Here is a 14,896-nt window from a genome sequence, read left to right on the forward strand (position 1 = left end):
ATATTAAGTCATTTTTGCATTCAGACTCTTGGCTTAGGGATCTCTCTGGCCTGTCATTGTTTTGACAGCTTTATTGAGATATAATTCAAATACCATATAATTCACTCATTTAAAATGGTGCAATTCAATGGATTTTAGTATATTCACAGATATGTGCACCCATCACCACAGTCAATTTTAGAGCATTTTTATCACCTCAAAAAGAAACCGCATACCCTTTAGCCATCACTCCCTCCCTCTCCCCCAGCTCTATGCAACGGCTAATTTACCTGCTGTCTCTACAGATTTCCCTATTATGGACTTCCACTTGGATGGAATCAAATACAGGTTGAAGATCCCTAATCTGAAAATCCAAAATCCAGAATGCTCAAAAATCTGAAACTTTCTGAGTGCTGTCATGGTGCTCAAGGAAAATGCTCATTGGAGCATTTCAGATTTTGGATTTTTGAATTAGAGATGCTGAACTATTGAGTATAATGCAAACATCCCAAAATCCAAAAACATTTGAAATCTGAAACACTTCCGATTCCAAACATTTCAGATAAGGGATATCCAGCCTGTAATATGTGGTGTTCTGTGTCTTGCTTGTTTCACTTGGCATAATGCTTTCAAGGTTCATCCATGCTGCAGCATGTGTCAGTACCTCGTTCCTTTTTACAGTTGAATAATATTATATTTATGGATGTACCACATTTTGTTTATCCATTCGTCTGTTGATGGATATTTGGGTTGTTCCATTTTTTGGCTGTTGCTGCCATGAACACTTGTGTAAAAGTTTCTGGGTGGACATAGGTTTTAATTTCTCTTGGGCATATACTAAGGAGCGGAATTGCTGGATCATATGGTAACGCTATGTTTATTTATTTATTTATTTATTTTTGAGATGTTTCACTCTTGTCACCCAGGCTGGAGTGCAATGGCGCGATCTTGGCTCACTGTAACCTCCGCCTCCTGGGTTCAAGTGATTCTCCTGCCTCAGCCTCCCAAGTAGCTGGGATTACATACGTGCACCACCATGCCCAGCTAATTTTTGTATTTTTAGTGGAGACGGGGTTTTGCCATGTTGGCCAGGCTGGTCTCAAACTCCTGACCTCAGGTGATCCACCTGCCTTGGCCTCCCAAAGTGCAGGGATTACAGATGTGAGCCACCATGCCCAGCCTGGTAACGCTATGTTTAATCATTTGTGGAGTTGCCAGACTGTTCCCAAAGCAGCTGCACCATTTTAAATTTCCACCAGGAACAACTGGCTTGTCATTTTTGCATCTTTGCTGCAAAATTAGAAAAGGTGAAGACATACCTGCTCCTCATGGTGCCCTCAATCCTCCCCTTTTTCCAATTGTTTTTTTTCTTATGGAAAGAAAGAAGATGACACAGTAGCAAATGAAGGTGTTAGAGCAGTGAATAGGAAGGGCCAAGATTTGGATTCTCCATTTGTCACTCCATAGTGCTGTTTGATTTTGGATGCTTAACATTTCTGAGCCTTGGTTTCCTTATCTGTGGAAGAGTGGCTGGGACCTATCATAAGATTGACATGAGGACTAAGTCAGGCAACTCATGGGAAGGGCATAGCTCAGGCCTGGCCCACAGATGATCTACAGTGAGGGCAGAGAATTCTAGGCATGGAAGCAGACACCAGTAAAAGGGCTTTTCCATAGGGGAAAAGTATAAAGTATATTTCAACGTCTCAGATTTTATTAGGCAGGAGCCTGCCCTTGTGTAATCCCTGGCCTTACTTTCATCATGTGTGGTTTTTTTTTTTTTTTATTTTGGAGATGGAGTCTTGCCCAGTCACCCAGGCTGGAGTGCAGTGGCGCAATCTCGGCTCACTGCAAGGTCCGCCTCCCAGGTTCACGCCATTCTCCTGCCTCAGCCTGGCTGGGACTACAGGCACCTGCCACTATGCCTGGCTACTTTTTTTGTATTTTTAGTAGAGACAGGGTTTCACCATGTTAGCCAGGATGGTCTCGATCTCCTGACCTCATGATCCGCCCACCTTGGCCTCCCAAAGTGCTGGGATTACAGGCATGAGCCACCGCGCCCGGCCTTCATCATGTGTTTTATCAGAGGAACTTGAATCCTTGTGTCACCTTTGGGTTGCCTCTCCTTACAGAAGGCTTTGTCCTTCCCATTCCTCACCTCAAGACAGGTGTCATTTGACCATTTAAGGCAGAGATGTACTCCCTGTGGCCTCTGCCAGTGGGCCTGACTTGCCTTGCTTGGGTGGGTGTGATGCCCTCCTCCCCCATAATTGATAGAGTTTCCATGTGGACTGTGGCTCTGCTGTCACCAAAAAAAGGTGAGATCAAGGCAGTGGTGTCCTTGGGCTTCTCCCAAATTGATCTCTGTATTAGTTTTGTGGGACAGCTGTAACAAATTACCACACACTGATTGGTTTAAGAAATAGAAATACAGTCTTTCATAGTTCAAGAGTCCAGAAGTCTGCAATCAAGGTGTCAGCAGGACTGGTTCCCTCTGGAGGCTCTGTGGCAAAAACTGTCCCATACCTCTCTCCTAGCTTCTGGTGGTTGCCAGCAATTCTTAGTATTCCTTGGTTTGCAGGCACATCACTCAAGGCCCTGCCTTCATCTGCACATGGCCACCTTCTTTCTGTGTCTGTTTGTCCTCTTCTCAGAAGGACACCCGTTACTGAATTTAGGGCTTACCCTATGTCCAGGATAACTTCATCTCAAGATTCTTAACTAATTACATCTGTAAAAACCCTGTTTCCAAATAAAGTCACTTTCTGAAATTCTAGATGGATACGAATTTTGGAGGAACTCTTTTTGATCCACCCCAGTCTCTTTTCCACACATGATCCTAGAAACAGTTGGAGAAGATGCCCAATACTTGACCTGTGTTCTGATTTTGCAAGCTAAGTAAGTTTGACACTGGATTCAGATGTGATGGTGATAGCAGTTATGGTAGTGATGAAGGTGGCAGGAGGGTGGCCCCGAGGGTGATGGTGGTGGAGTTGGTGGTGGCAAGAATGGTAGTATTGGCAGTTGTGAGGGTGAGGGAGGATGGGAAAAATATGGGGAGAAGTAGGGATTTTAGAGGGCAGGTCCCTTGAATGAAACACCTTGGGGAATGGAGCCTTGGTGTTTGGGAGTTCTGTGATCTCAGGCAGCCCTGCTCAAGGGTCTGCCATACAAAGATTGGACTTAATTCTCAAATGCAGACTGATAGGAGAAGACTGCCATATTGGCAGATACATAGGATTTCATCCTGGATTCTGAATTTGGTGAGCACTTTTGTTCTTCAGGGTCACTGGACAGAATGGGGTAATAGACAGAGCCCTTGTCTGAGCCTGGGAAAGCTGTCCTCCTGACTACCTGCCTTGCCTTTAACTAGCACGCGAGTCATCTCATTGACTTGACTTTTCCATCTGCACAATGGGGAGGATGAACTAGAAGGTTTGCAGCATCCTACCCAGTGCCAGCATTTTTAACATCTTTCCTGGGCTTTCTCCACCTTGGGGTTCCCACAGATGAGGCATCATCTGCAAACAAGCCTGTGTTCTTGGGGAGTGAAGATGGCTTACATTTTTTCATCATGGGGAATTTGAACTCTTTTAAGGAACATGATAATAGCCAGAGCTGATTTAATTTCTGTCGGCCTTTCTCATACTCATTTAAGGCTCTCCACAGCCATTTCCTGCCTTTTCATGTATTTGTTCTGATTAAGAAATGTTTGGTTTTTTTGGTGTTTGTTTTGTTTTTGTTTTCCTTGTATGATAACGAATATCTTTAGGCCAGTGCTGTTGGAATTAAGTTTTCCCTTTAATCTCATTTTTAAAAGTAGTTTCTCTTTTCTAACCTCCCCTTACCCCACTCTGCCTTCAACACACACTCAAAACACACACAGCACACACACTACACACACCACACACACACACACACCTCATTTGCTTTATCCTATTTTATAAAAATACAAACAGTGGTCCCATTCCTAGTGACCGTTTCTGATGGAAACACATTTTTTAAAAGGGAATTTTTTTAACTTAAAAAGTCAGATCTCTGTTTAGAGGCAGGGAGGTGGAGTGCTCTTTGCAGCTCTGGTTAGTACTGGCTTTGGCCAGTTCTTACGTGTAAACAGCAATTTTCCGAACTGGAATGGGTGCTGGGGTTTTCTTTATGGAGCCAAGGGGTATGTGGAGAGCAGCGGTGTTTAGTTAAATTACAGGTCTAGATGCAGAACTCTCCAGCAATGATTTGTGAGAGCCTGAACGCTCCCCACTGCCCTTTGTGCACACGGGCAAGAGCGCACACACGCACACGTGCACGCGGACACCTCCTGCTTTCCAGAGTGACACCTTAAACCATAAAAGGAGGGGCGCCTGGTGGGAGAGGGGGCTGTCCCCACATGGTGCAAGGCTGTCGGGTAGGTATTTGGTGTCTGTAATGGTGGGAAGCACTCACATACCAAAACGTTATCTGCAACCTCTCTGCTAAAAACTCCAAGCAAAGGAAATTTAAGATCAATTTCCTAATGGATTTTGGACTGAGCTCCCTGAAACAGATGGGTGGCTCTCCGTCTCAGTTCACTGTGGAGCCGAGTGGGGCCATCTGAGCATTTTGGGATGCAGTGGCTGCTTCCCTGTACCCTATATGGGTACTCTACTGGTGTTAAGGCTGCAGGTTAGGAAACAGTTACCTGAAAGTCCTATCCTAGGAGGAAAACAGGTGGCTCTCTCTCACTGGGTAAAGAGAATTTTTTTTTTTTTTTATAACCCAAAAGGAGCATAGAGCCCGGGGGCCTGGGAACCTTGTCCAGCTCACTGTTTCCAGGTTTAAAGTTCCAGGGATACTGAATGGTTCCTTAGGCAAATAGAGGCCAAGACTCAAGGGGTGGGACTGGAGTTGACCCAAACACACACCCATGCATGTGCATATACTTGTGTGTGCACACTCACGTGTCCATAGAAACCTTGCATAGTATTGATGGGAATTCGAGGACCTCCATTTAGTCCCACTGAGAGTCAGGACACAACATCCCAGCCCCATCCCCTTCCTGCCCTCCTCAGTAGCCCTGGAGATGGCAAGGAAACCGAGAGAAGAATGTGTGACTCTAGGGTTCTCTGCCTCCCGTGTCCCTCACCAGAATGCAAATTGTGCAGCAGGCCACAGTCCATTTGGCAGTCATGTTGGCAGCATTCTCAAAATAAATCACTTCCCATTTCCCCCAGCACGCCCCTGGAGGGAGAGGTCACTGTGCACAGCCCTGTCGCCCCCGCAGCTGTGCCCCCTTCTCCTAAAGCCGAGACACTGGCGAGCAGCTAACCAAGGGTTGCCCATGTTTCCGCTGGCCTTTTCACGTTTGGAAAGGTTTTGATTAAAACAGTTTCTTTCAGTGTTTGCTGAGGAGTGGGATCCATCACTGTATCTGATCTGGTCCCTGGAGAGGATGTTTTAGTAACTTGGATACTTTGGTGCATTGTCTGGGACCTGGAATTTCTCATCCTTTTTAAAAAAAAGTGTTTTAAAGGCTTTTTGGGGACTATGTAGATTTATAGCTGAATGGCTGCCTCTGTGTTTAGGGCTCTGTCTCGGCAGGTTTATGGCTACAAGGCAATGGTGGAGGGTGTATGAAGAGATATTTTCATTTCACCAGTTACTGGGGAATGAACAATCTGTTGACTTCTGTTATTTGGAATAAAGACATGTTGTTTGTTGAATTCTCTGGGACCACATGAACGTTTGGAATATAGACAGGGCTGCCGTATACCCGCCCGACTCTAAACAGTGTATAAATGAGACTGTGGGGTTCAGATTATAGTATGGCTCTCCAGAGTTTCTTCAAGTTGAGAACTCTATTAGTGCATGTTGGTAGATCACGTTAGCGTTTCTTTACAGATATTTAATTACTTGGCTGGGTTAAGGAAAAAAAAGGAATGAAAAATCTAAAATTAAACTATTGGGAATATCTGCCCATCTGAAAGCATGCAGAGATGTAGGAAAGTGTTTTTGAAATTATAGTGGAAGACAATAGGGCAGTAAGAGATGCCTTTTCAAAGACACATTTTTGTGTAATGTGTCTTTTCGCTGCATGTTTAGTTCTGAGCTTGAAAGATGAGTCTAGTAACTGACTTTGGTCAGTTACAGTGACCATTTATTTAGCAACTACACAGTGCCCTGCTGGACACTTGGCATACGTTACTTAATTTCCTCCTAATAGGAACCTTGTATGGTAGGCTAATCATTATATCTTCATTTTATAGTGGATTACATTCCACATTCTATTAGAATGTAAGCTCCAGCACCTCGCACTTAATGTATCTGTTGAATGAATACATTAGCAAAGTTAGATTAGTAAAATTTGGTGATTCATGAGTGTAGGGACAGATTTAAATCTGGAAAGGGCTTGATGGAATTTTGCCATTCAAGTGACCTTGATTTACCAGGGAGACTTAAGGAATGGGTGAGAAGGGAAGATGGACAATAATGAGTGAGCATAAGAGGCCTACCAGGTCATGAGAGGTACTTGGAGCTCAGTGCTGTGCACAGTGGTGGGATCTTCATAGAATTTTTCACACGCACTATCTCATCTAATCCCCCATTCATCTGAAAAGAGGCGAAAAAAACAGTCAATCCCAGCTTTAAACACATGAGCAAGCCACTGCTTGGTTCTACTGGGCAGGAGGAGGTAGGGAGTAGGTGGTATACTGAGTTGTTAGAACAGTGTCCTCTTAAAACACTGTGGAACATCCATGACAAGGATATTCAAGTTTGGGGTCAACCAGCAGGTTGTGGTGGCATGTGTCTTCTGTGGGAGCTACTAAGCTAAAGCAAGAGCTCCCTGGAGCCTGTGAACTCCAAGTTTGGCGTCAACCAGCAGGCTTTGGTGGCATGTGTCTTCTGTGGGAGCTACTAAGCTAAAGCAAGAGCTCCCTGGAGTCTGCACGCCTCTCTGCATCATGGCTATGATGCTCGTGGATTCATGGGAATTGGGCATTAGGTGGGACCTTGGAGCCCTGGCCCAGCATCTCGTGCTGCAGAAAACTCATACCTAGGAGGAAGTGAGTCCTGCCTAGGATCACACCCAGAGTTAGACCCAGGAGCTGGATTTCCAGTACCCTACAGCACAGCCTGCCAGTAACCACTGTGACCCCTGGTGTCACTCACCTCAGGCTCCTGTTGAGGTGGGTTGGTCCACCCATTCACTCAGCAGATGTGCCAGGAGCCTCTGTGATGACTGACCCAGGCAGCCATGGCTCCTATGCTTCAGCATCCTACATCACATCGAGTTGCAGTAGAAACAGATGACATTTGTGTGTTGATTATATGCCAACAAACTGGTCAGAGCCTCACCCATCAAATTCTACAATTTTGTATTGTGACAGTAAAACTAAAATGGCACATAGCCTAAACTCAGTCTTTAAAACGAAATTTATTTTCTTGATTTTGGCTCCTACGTGTAAGATTTTGGTTCCCACTCTGAACAGTTAATGTCATTCTCCTTTTATTTTTTTATTGTGACAGTAAAACTAAAATGGCACATAGCCTAAACTCAGTCTTTAGAAAGAAATTTATTTTCTTGATTTTTGGCTCCTACGTGTAAGATTTTGGTTCCCACTCTGAGCAGTTAATGTCATTGAGCTTCCTACTCCTTTGGCTTGGGAGCTGGTGGGATTCGGAAATGAGGCCACATTTTTTCACACGTACATCCACAAAACATTCAGCGTTGGCTTCTATGTGCCTGACGCTGTGCCTGGCCTGGTGGAGGATTTGTAGAGGAGTCAAGAGCTTGTTGTCTGGAGGAGGAAGTAACTTCACACAAGGTGGAGAGCAGTGAGTGCTAAGACAGGGATATGGAGACACTGTTAGGGGGTTTCAGAAAAGGGCGGACTAACTCCTGGCTGGATTGATAAATAACTATTTTGAATTTTGGAGAAAGGTGCTGGATCCTGGAGGAAGGTTACAACTTGCCGTAGTTAGGTTTAGGCGTGGAGAGGCACCCCAAGGAGAAGGACTTGCAGGGACAACAGTATGGGGATCTGGGGATTAGCTGGGCTTGACTGGATGCAGGGTGAATCAAGGTGAATCACGGGAAATCAGGAGGAGGAATCCTGGACAGAACTTGCAGGGTGGTCCCCAGGTGCGAGGTCAGCGTCTGCGTCGCTTGCAGACGTATACCAGCACCTAGCACAAACAGCTCAGCGTAGACAGCCTGCACACAGTTTTGAATCGTGTGCATTTCTTATTGACAGGTTTTGCGGATAGTTTCTGGGCAGCAGTTTTTATGCATTTAGGTCTGTTTTGTTCACATCTCTTAGCTTTAAAATAGCTTGACATGTGATTTTTCTCTTTTTGCTAGTCCATCAGAATGAAGTTGTGTGTTGTGGCCAATGAGGTTCTAAAGTCTCTGTGTCTGTATGAAACTCAAGCTTTTAGGTTGCCATCTGAATGCCTGAGATATGCAGAGTGGCTGTCTCTAGCATCCTTAGACATCTAAACGCCCGCGCCATGCAGCTTGAATATATCTAAAATTGCCTTCCTAGAGAAATGTGGAGAGCAGATTGTTTCAGCAGCCTCTTGAGCCCTGCTTTAGATAACCTGGTTAACCCATGCCTTTCTCTTGTCATTTCTTGCAGATGGTCACAAGAACAAAGAAAATATTTGTAGGCGGGTTATCTGCGAACACAGTAGTGGAAGATGTAAAGCAATATTTCGAGCAGTTTGGCAAGGTAAGCGCTGGATGGGGTTAGATGGCACATGCCAGAAGTAGCGTCATCAGTCCTAAGAGGAGGCTACCATGGCTCCCGCCCCTGCTACAGCTGTGTCCTCAAGAACCTTGTCCTTGAACCTGGCCATCATGATTTAAGTGAAATTCAGCAGAAGCTGAGATGGAAGAGTCTGGCTTGCATTTGGTGTGATGTCCCACGTGCTGGCAGGAACAGACAGAGTGGCCTTTTAGTGCAGTTTTGCAGGCATTTGCTGGCCACATGGGGCTTGTGCTGGGAGCTGATGGTGACGGCGGCTGGGGAGGGATGTGGGGCTGTGACTCGCAGGGCAGAGCTCCCACAGAAGCTGCTAGAGGCCTGCAGGTTGGTGCTGGGCTTCTCCCTTTTGTGCCTGTTTGGAAAATGCACTGAGAGCTGAGACTCCCTGGGGCCCTTTGCAGCTGAACCCTCCCCTGTCAAATGCCCACGGAGCCTCGGAAAAGATGCGAGGCCTGTACCTGTCAGCATTCTCTGACTTGAATATCTGTGAGACAGCAGTAAAATTACCCCCGGGCTCTGCTTCTGGAACAGACTGGGACCAACCCGAGAGCCCCACAGCAGCCAGGAAACAGAGTGTGAGAAGGTGTGTGTATGATAGAGAGTCAGACCGACAGATGGGACATGTCACCGTGGGTGAGGTGTTTAATTTGGCCTCTTTCTAGTGGGTGAAGGGGGATGGTGCCTTGAGAGTGGGTTCTTGCTGAGGACGACACATTCTTCAGATGGCCCTGTTGCCTTAGGGGGGCTGACCCGTGTTGGCTTTTGTGTATGCCACCCTCCTCTGGCCCTTGTGGAAATGGCAGGTTCAAGGAGGCTGCGTCCTGCATCTTTGAGTAATTGTGGACATTGCGTGGGAGCCCAGGTCTGGGACAGTCTCCTCCTGACAGGTTTGGGTCTTCCTGCTGAAGGGCTGACGTGGGAGAGAGCTGCTGAGGCGTCCTGAGAAGACACAGTGCCCGTGCTAAGCTCCGTCACTTGTTTCCTCCCACGATGGGTGTCGTGCTTGCCATGGGTACAAAGGCACAGCCACCCACTGGCCAGGCTGAAGGTTCTGTGCTGTTGGTTTGCCCAGGGTGATGGGCAGCTATGACCCTGTCCCCAGGTGTGTCTGTTTGTGAACTACTGTCTGGGATGAGGGCCATGACCTTTATTCAGCCTCAAAATGGAGATGTTCTTGTCTCTGGTATTAATTTCTGCCTGGATAGGGGACCGTGCAACAAAGAGAAGCCAGCCTCCTCCAGCCCAGCCTTGCATTCTGAGTGGCTCTGAACTGCCCTTCCAGGTTGGTTTTGAAAAGGCCTCCCCCATGGCCCTTTCTGGTATTGTCAGCTGGGGATGGATTCATTCTGGCTGGGTCTAAAGAATAGCCAAGTGTGTTGACGACTGTGTACGTTATAGCACTTCTCTCTTCCAGACTGATTTAAAGCAGTAAGGGGGATTTGTCCGTCACCCAGCCCCACCTTGCCTAGGGAGAGGGATTGGAAATAATTAAATGAGACAGGTCCGGCTTGCATAATGGAAAGCTCTGGAGGGTGAGCCCTCTTTGCTATCTTTCTGCTTTTAAAACAAGTCCAGGGGTAGTGTTTGCAAACATGAAGTGGGATTTCTTTTTCGAGCCATAACCTGCCTTGGAATCTCATGGGCCTATTTGTGTCAGGAAAGTCGGTGCTGCCCAGATGGGCTTTTAGAGTATTCCAGACAGGCTTCTACTTGCCAACACATAGCACATCTCTGCACGTCCCCAACCCTTGGTTTCTTTCTGTCTCTCTCTCTCTTTCTTCCTTTCTCTATTTCTGTTTCTCTCTCTCTTGTTTTTCATTAACACTTATCATTGTGACCCAGTATGCCTCCAGTAAGACACACTGCAAGCTTTGGCCATGCCCACAGTGGCCACCATTGCTGCCCTTAGAACAGTTGTCCTTTTGTCTGAGAAGCAGTCACAAACCATCTTCCCTGGCATGGCACTCGCCGGGTCTGAAGCTGCCCAGTTAATTTTGCAGTAATGTTTGTGGACTCTGGCAGGATGTGCAGACTTATCGAGTGTTTTATTAAAAGACTAAGGAGGCTTTTGAATGTATCAAAGCCATAATGCTCTTCAATGCTCATATTTTAGTAGCTTTTTTTCATACATAGACTCTGTGCATTATTTGTGTCTGTCTGCAGAATAGCTTATTTCTCATTTGGCTGGTGGTTTGTGTTACTGTGTGTGTCCCCTTGGGCAGGACTCACTTATTTGAATCCAGAAGGATCAAAGTCAGGGAGACTCTGCTGCTGGGCCTTGGGAGCAGTACAGTGAGTAAATCCAGTGGTTGTGAAAGGAGGTAACAGGTAAATTGACAGACTGCCTCTCCCCTTTGGTACTTTATATTCTGGTTGAAGGAAACAGAATGAATGTGCACACACACACACATACACACACTTGCATGAAGTATATTCACACACATGTGTACACCCCCTGTGCACACACATTTCTAACTGTGTGAAATTGTTTTTGACTCTCTTTAACCAACTGCAATTTAATGAGGTATATGCGAGTGCAAAGTGTGGGATACTAGGCCAGGCCATTTACTCACATTATCTCATTTAATTTTTCTCTGGGGGGCTGGTAGTGATATTCTCCATGTTGTAGGCTGTTAAGTGGGGTCTTGGTGGGATTGTCTCTTGGACTCAAGGTCACAGCCCTCCAGGAGGTAGAGCTGGGTGTGGACTCCCCCTCCAGGCTTGTCTGATAACGCCATCTGAACTCTGCGCCCTGTTCCAACTGCTGATCAGTCCCCGAGATAGACTGACGGTGGGCAAGATGCAAAGGACAGGAAGATATTGTGCCCTTCAGTGTGCCCCGGAGTGCTGGGGACCTGGACATTCATCACCTCATTTTACCTGTGCAGCAGATATTGGTATCATCCAGTCCATTTGGCGAAGGTAGACAGTCAGGGCCAGGGAGGCTGAGTGTCAGCAGAGGTCACCCACGTAAGACAGTGTAAGAGCCAGAATTCACACCCTACTTCCTTTTCCTCCAAGTCTGGAACTTTCCTTTCACAGCTTCCATGCAAGGTGTACCACTCTCTTTTTAGGTCTCCTTGCCGTCATTCCTCTCTCCTCTCCCTCATCCCATCCTTCCCGAGGTGGCAGCTGCTCCAACTGTTTATTTCAGGTGGCAATCAAGATGGGTAAGACTGCTATCAAGGGGCTGAGCTAAGGGAGTTTAAATATGTCATTACTGGAAGTGGAGTGGGTACAGAATGACACACCGGGAGCTTTAAATAACTTAAATTGGAGGCTTGTAAACCCTTTTGTGTTTTTCTTCCACCTTCCTCCCAGAAAATGCACCCCCTCTCCCCCAGGTTAGAGACGTTGTTACTTGTTTAAGATGAGGTCATGAAGCGTGGCCACTGGCGTAAGGACTCTGCCAACTGAGGTTAACAGCTAACAGGTTGGCAGAATCCACAGGTCGCCATGAGCTACCCAGGGGTGAGGATGGCATTCCCACCCCTGGGTAGCTGTTCTGGGGTTGTCTGTCCTTGGAGAAGGGTAAGGCAGCAGATACTCCAGGGCTTCATGCTGGGCCTGACAGTGGACTGACCTCTGTGGGACAGCTTGACAGGTTGTTCCTTTGCTGGCCTTGGCTTCTCTTCTCAGGGAAGGGGTTGGAAAACTTAAAAAGGGCCAGATAGTAAATATTTGCAGCTTTGCAATCCATGTAGTCCTTGTTGCAGCTACTCACTTCTGCTCTTGTAGGATGAAAGCAGCCATCACCAGCAGGTAAACAGATGCATGTGGTTGTGTGCCAATAAAACTTTATTTACAAAAACAGGTGATAAACCAGATTTGGTCTGTGGACCGTAGTTTGCTGACCCCTGGACTGAATTATTCCTAAGATTAGTTTTAAGCTTGAAAAGTCAGCAATGTAGAACGTATTCAAACACTAATAGGATGGATAGATTATAATCTAAGGTATCTATAGGCTATAACCGAAATAATACGTTGTCAGTAGTAATAAGCATGGTATATAATCAGCAGTCTAAACCATGTTAGAGTTTATTTTGGGACTTCATGACGCAGGGACAGTGAAGGGATTCTTTATTTGGAAAAAGCCACTATTTATAAACTGGAACTTCATCCTATGAGTAAGAGCCAGAAAAACTGTTATAGTATTTCCATCTCCCTATTTCACCGGCTAGATGTAATTAATGAAACTCGGAATTTTTGAGGTCCAGGTTTTACTATGAAGATCCTTTTACTGTGTGCTGTTTCTGAATTGGAGTTACTGGTGCTAAGCTTTCTAATGCATTTTACAACGTGCTTCTCAAGGACGTCAAGTGAGGCGGTTGGCAGAGCTATTATGTAGGTGATGAGGCTGATGTTGAGAAAGGTGAGGAAGTTCTCCAAGATCACTCAGCCCATGCTGAGGACAGCCTGGATAGTCACTTGTTTGTGCACAACCTACCCTTCGCCTCTTTTTACTGTTGATTAAGCGCCACCTCCCACTTTACCACCAAGCAGCGTCTTTCTCAGAAGGAGCAGGTTTTGTTCATTTGTCAAAAACGTTGATATACAGTAATTTGTTTTACTGCCCTGGGTTTCTTAGTGGATGTTATCTGTGTTCCTGATTTCATACACACAGGAATGATGTATATAGGCCATTCCAAAAAATGGCAGGTAAATGATGCTCCAGATATGCCCGTGCAGACCCTGACGACGAGGCGGCCTGTTCTGCACTGTTCTCCCGGCAGAGCCACCCGGAAGAGCCCAGCCTGGTAATTAAAATGCACTGGATCAAAGAAACTCCACACACACGGGCTTCCTCCTTCTCCCCTTCAGGCCCCTCCTTCAAGTACCGGTTTCTTAAATTCTCACTTATAGGATTTCGGAGATCAAAAAGAGGCCTTTAAACTTAATGAATTCTCGGCTTCGTCCCGGATGGAGCAGTTCCACACCTTTCAGCTGTTCCCGGCAATGATAGGGCGGCTCGGTGCCGAGCTCGCTAGGTAATTCTCACTTTCTAGAACTCCTGTGAAAGCAAAGCAGCCCGCATTTGGAGGCTTCCAATTATACTTCACATGGTGAACTGTGTAATTAGTTTGGAAGACTTATGCTTAGTCATTGGTTTATCCTAATCGGCTTTGGCTTTCCCCAACAACAAAGTGACCTTATTTTGCTAAAGCTGAAGCGACTCTGCACCCTTTGTTCCTGCCTTTTATTGTCTCATTCCTTTCATTCTGTGTTACTGCCAAAGTTCTGTTTCATTAGGCCCACAAGTCATTTCCAATTCAGTGGGCTGCTACAATCCGGCCTTTATCACAGGCTGCTCTGGTTCCCATGTCCCTTCTGGGCCAGTGCCCGAGTTTGTGGTTTGACATGAGGGCTTTAACCCCTTCCTGGGCCAGCCCCTCACTGTGGTGGCCAGGAAGAAAAGGCCTTCCAGGAACCGGCGTGGAAAGTCACAGCTCTTGAGGTCTCGTCGAAGTGGGAGATCCGTGTGGAAACCAGGTGAAAGGGTCCTTGGAGCCCTTTGTGTCGGGTTGGGGTTGTGTGGGGGCCCATCAAAGTTAACTTGAGCTCCGGAGAGTGGTGTGTGAAAGCTTTTTGGGGGAAGAAAAAAAGAAAACAAGAGTGAATTTTTTTTTAATGTAATGAGACCTTCCCGTTTATCCGGCCAGCGTGGGCGATTGTCGGCGAGTGCGGCCCGAGGAAGCGCTGGGTGCCTGCGATTTCCCAGCTCCAGGGTTTTCTGTGCAGGTGCGAAGCTGCCTTCATGGCCCCCACTCAGACGCCCCTTTTGATACTGTATGTGTGAGAAGAGTCATACCTGGAATAAAAATCTCATAAAGCCCTTTGAAATTTAAAAGGCATGAGATCTGTGAGAAGATAAATAAGCCTGAGAGTGGACTGTGATCCTCAGGTAGCGTTTTCTTGCTTTAAATGTGTGTCGTAGATAAACAGAGCTCTGTGCCGTGTGGTTCTCTCAGAGGAGGCCTGGAAAACAGAAGTCTGGTGTGTCCTTTGTGGACATCTGAGCTCCCGGGAGGCTTTGTCCTCTGAAGTGGTTTGTGTAGGTGGGTTGCCCGGGGAGTGGTCAGCCTCCCGGGCCTCACCCTGTCCCCTGCTCCACCTTTCTCTGGAGAGCCTGGGTGTTGCCCTTCAGACCTTCTTCAACGACAATCGTAGACTGGACC

At 46.6% G+C, this 14,896-nt stretch overlaps 1 protein-coding gene across 4 annotated transcripts in view; it reads left to right on the forward strand.

Moving 5' to 3' along the window:
- Nucleotides 1–14,896, forward strand: part of MSI2 (musashi RNA binding protein 2) — a 429,839-nt gene that overhangs the window by 136,662 nt on the left and 278,281 nt on the right. For all 4 annotated transcript variants that reach the window (XR_004033315.1, XM_030827590.1, XM_030827591.1 and 1 more), the window contains exon 6: nucleotides 8,592–8,684. Coding sequence is in view for 3 of the 4 variants with exons in the window: in XM_030827590.1 (XP_030683450.1) it covers nucleotides 8,592–8,684 (93 nt within the window). In the remaining variant the exon portion in view is untranslated. The remainder of the gene's footprint in view (nucleotides 1–8,591; nucleotides 8,685–14,896) is intronic.

Source organism: Nomascus leucogenys, chromosome 14, assembly GCF_006542625.1.
Source record: "Nomascus leucogenys isolate Asia chromosome 14, Asia_NLE_v1, whole genome shotgun sequence".
Classification (NCBI taxonomy): domain Eukaryota; kingdom Metazoa; phylum Chordata; class Mammalia; order Primates; family Hylobatidae; genus Nomascus; species Nomascus leucogenys.